The sequence below is a fragment of the Rhincodon typus genome, chromosome 3 (genome assembly GCF_021869965.1).
Source record: "Rhincodon typus isolate 14 chromosome 3, sRhiTyp1.1, whole genome shotgun sequence".
Lineage (NCBI taxonomy): Eukaryota > Metazoa > Chordata > Chondrichthyes > Orectolobiformes > Rhincodontidae > Rhincodon > Rhincodon typus.
Genome location: NC_063334.1, coordinates 63,317,127 through 63,320,339, shown reverse-complemented (window position 1 = coordinate 63,320,339; position 3,213 = coordinate 63,317,127). Strand labels below are relative to the sequence as shown.

At 40.5% G+C, this 3,213-nt stretch overlaps 1 protein-coding gene across 1 annotated transcript in view; it reads left to right on the top strand.

Moving 5' to 3' along the window:
• The first annotated feature begins 974 nt into the window (after window positions 1–974).
• LOC109927357 (transmembrane channel-like protein 2-B) overlaps window positions 975–3,213 on the top strand; it is a 56,040-nt gene continuing 53,801 nt past the window's right edge. The window contains exon 1 of the mRNA XM_048593527.1: window positions 975–1,022. Coding sequence (XP_048449484.1) covers window positions 975–1,022 — 48 coding nt within the window. The remainder of the gene's footprint in view (window positions 1,023–3,213) is intronic.

The following is a 3,213-nucleotide window of genomic DNA, read 5'->3' as shown; positions in this document are numbered from 1 at the left end:
CAAGGGCTATCAAAGTGTTCAGCATCCAAATGTAGCTTGTTCCAAAACGGATGTAAGTGAGAGTCTCTACGTAATGTCAATGACCATCCAAGCAGTGTTCTGCTTACTGAGTACCTTTCAACATGAGGCACTACAGTGGAAGCCAGAACTTTTCACTGGACCTTCTGCTAGCATCACTGACATAATGCAATTTTCAAATACAGATGAGCTGATTGGTGGTTCCAGCTTGGAGGCAGGACATTAATTTGAAAACTATCAAAACAGCTAGGAAGACTTTCTACAGGTATTCAATAAAAGAGTAACTAAAGTGAACCTTGGATCATTGGTGCTGTGGTGTGAGACAGGAGAAGTAACAATACAACATAAATGGCCGAACATTGAACAGGTCTTTTTTCAGTCTTCACTGCTGCATATACAAAAGACATCTCAAGCATACTTGAAAACAAAGAGGTGAAAAGGTACTAGGAAAAATATTACACTCAAGTTTGACATGCCCCCTTGATCTAATGGCCTGTATCCTAGACTCCTTAAAAGAAGTAGCTGCAGACAGAGGCTGACACTTGGAATATGTCAAGACGCAATACATGGGGCTCAGGGAAATTTGAGGCCTGGTACAATTTGATCAGGGAGTGGGGCTACTGTGCTTAAATTGAGAGGGCAGGGCAGTTGTGCTCAGGTTAGAGGGGGCGCATTCTACTGTGCTCAGGATGGAAATGTGGTCACCAGAAGCAGCACCAGGTACTATGATTCCTATCCTCGGCTATTGCCGCAGAGATAGGAGGTGCATTGGTTATGATCTCCCAAAAAAAGGTCCTAGTCCAACACCTGTCATTGGGAAAACACTGAAATACACTATTGACGTAATAACAGGACACTTGTGCAATAATAATACAATCAGCTGAGTGAATGGCTTGGCAAAAGGAAAATATTGTCTTGCTAAATTATTAGAATTCTTCAAGGAAATAACAAGCAAGATGAATAAAGAACAATTTGTAGTTGTGGTGCACTTGGATTTCCAAAAGGTATTCGACAAGGTGACCCATCAAAGTCTACTAGGGGGTAACATATTAGCAGGGATAGAGACTTGTTTAGCTAACAGGAAGTGGAGGGTAGGGAAATGGGTAATTTTTGATTTGCCAAGCCGTTACTCAGTGCCACAAAGACCAATGCTAGAGCCTCAACTATTATAATTTATATCAATGACTAGGATGAAGGGATCAAATATATAGGAGCTAAATATGCTGAGAACACAAAGGTAGGTAGAAATAATATTTTCAAGATAACATAAAGAGTCTGCAAAAGAATTTATATAGGTTAAGTGATTGAGAAAAAAATGACAGATTGAGTATAATGTGGAAAATGTAAAGTTGTTCACCTTGGTAGGAAAAATTAGAAAAACAGAAAATTATTTGAACTGAGAGAGTTTACAAATTTCTATATTACATAGGGATCTGATTGCCCTGATACCTGAATGAGAAAAGTTAGGATGCAGGCACAACAAGTGGTTAGAAAAGCAAATTCAATGTTGGTGTTTATTTCAAGGGGAATCAAGTATAAAAATAGGGAAGTGTTGCTACAGCTGATGTGGCTGTAGTGAGAATTATTCAGGGTACTGTTAGGTTTTGGTCTCCTTTCTTGAGAATATGTATAATTACATAATAATAATGTCAGAGAAGGTTCACTTGACTAATTCTTGATGAAGGAGTTATCCTGTCAGGAAAGCTTGAGCAGGTTGTGCCTATACCCATTACCATCCCTTGCTTCCTCTGCCCCATTGATTCATGAAAGATACTTGCTGCAAAGTCCTCTGCCAGAGAATACTCCTCCAAGGACCACACATCACCCAGTCTAATGTGAATACAGATGCAAACTACTCTTTTAAAACCTCAGCTCGGTCTTCCAGATCCACACACAAATTATCATTCTGGTCTCCAATGGACACTACTCTTTCCCTGGTTATTTTCTAGTCTCTAATATACTTACAAAGAAGAAAAAAACCCTTGGATTTTCCTTAATGTTATCTGCCAGTGTTTTCCCTTTTCCCTCTTTGCTTACCAATTTTTTAAGCAACCCTCAACTTTCTAGAACGTGTTTTGAGCCTTTGGCATCTATCATAAGCTTATTTTCTCTTCCTCGTCCGATCCTGTCAACCCGTTGACATTCAGGTTCTTTGGACCTTGTTGGTTCCACCTTTCACCTTTACAGGAACATGCTGGTCCTGCATTCTCACGATTACCCTTTCGAAAATCTTCCACTGCTCTGATGTGGATTTTCCTGCTTCCAGTCCACTTTGGCCAGAATCTGTCTTATCTTTATAAAACCAGCCTTCCCCAAAATTCAAAACCTTTATTTCCAATTTTATGGTTGAGAGTAGACTGATAGGGAAATAATTAGCAGGTTAGGTTTGTTCTGCCTTTTATAGGCGTCATACTCGTGCAATTTTGCACATTGTACATTTGCCTATATTGTAGTTGTACTGGAACAGCTTCGCTAGGGATGTGTCTTCAGTATTGTTGCTATGCTAATATTAATTGCCTTTAACTGTTCGTTGATACCATGTGGAGCTAACTAAATTGGCTGAAGACTGGCATCTGTGATGATGGGAACCTCAGAAGGAAGAAGATGGTACGGTGGAGTGAGTGCCGCCAAGACACCAGGTATTGACCTGCCCTATACAGGAATTCTCAGCTGGATATCAAGGGTTTTGAATTGCTATTGGATGCAGTACATCCCAGAATTGGCAGGCAGCACCCAAAAGTGATATCCATGGAGTCAATGACATCCTGCAGTTGTGTGGAGGCCTGCTATCCTTTCAAAGGCAGCTGTCTGCTTTCCCTCTGGAATAAAAAGAGAATGAAGCTGACTTAAGTACCATCCTATGTGCAACAATAAATGGCAAACTCAGCTCTAACCTATAAAGGTGTCAAAAAAAATACAGGTTCATAGCCAAGGTGACCTTCATGACCACTGGCAATGTCATCCTTGACCTGCTATGAAGCTGCATTTTATGGAGGACCTCCTTCTTGAAGTAGAAACATTTCACACCCTATTCCTATTGAAGATTCAAGGAGGAAAATTACTCCTTGAACAATTTGGGCAAGATGGTCTCCAGCTGAAAGGCCTGCTACTCCTTTTCCCTTTTCTAACAGCTTCTCCTGGTCTTTGTCAGCTCTTGTCATTCCTTCTGGAATCCAAGGAGGATGTAAAGTACAG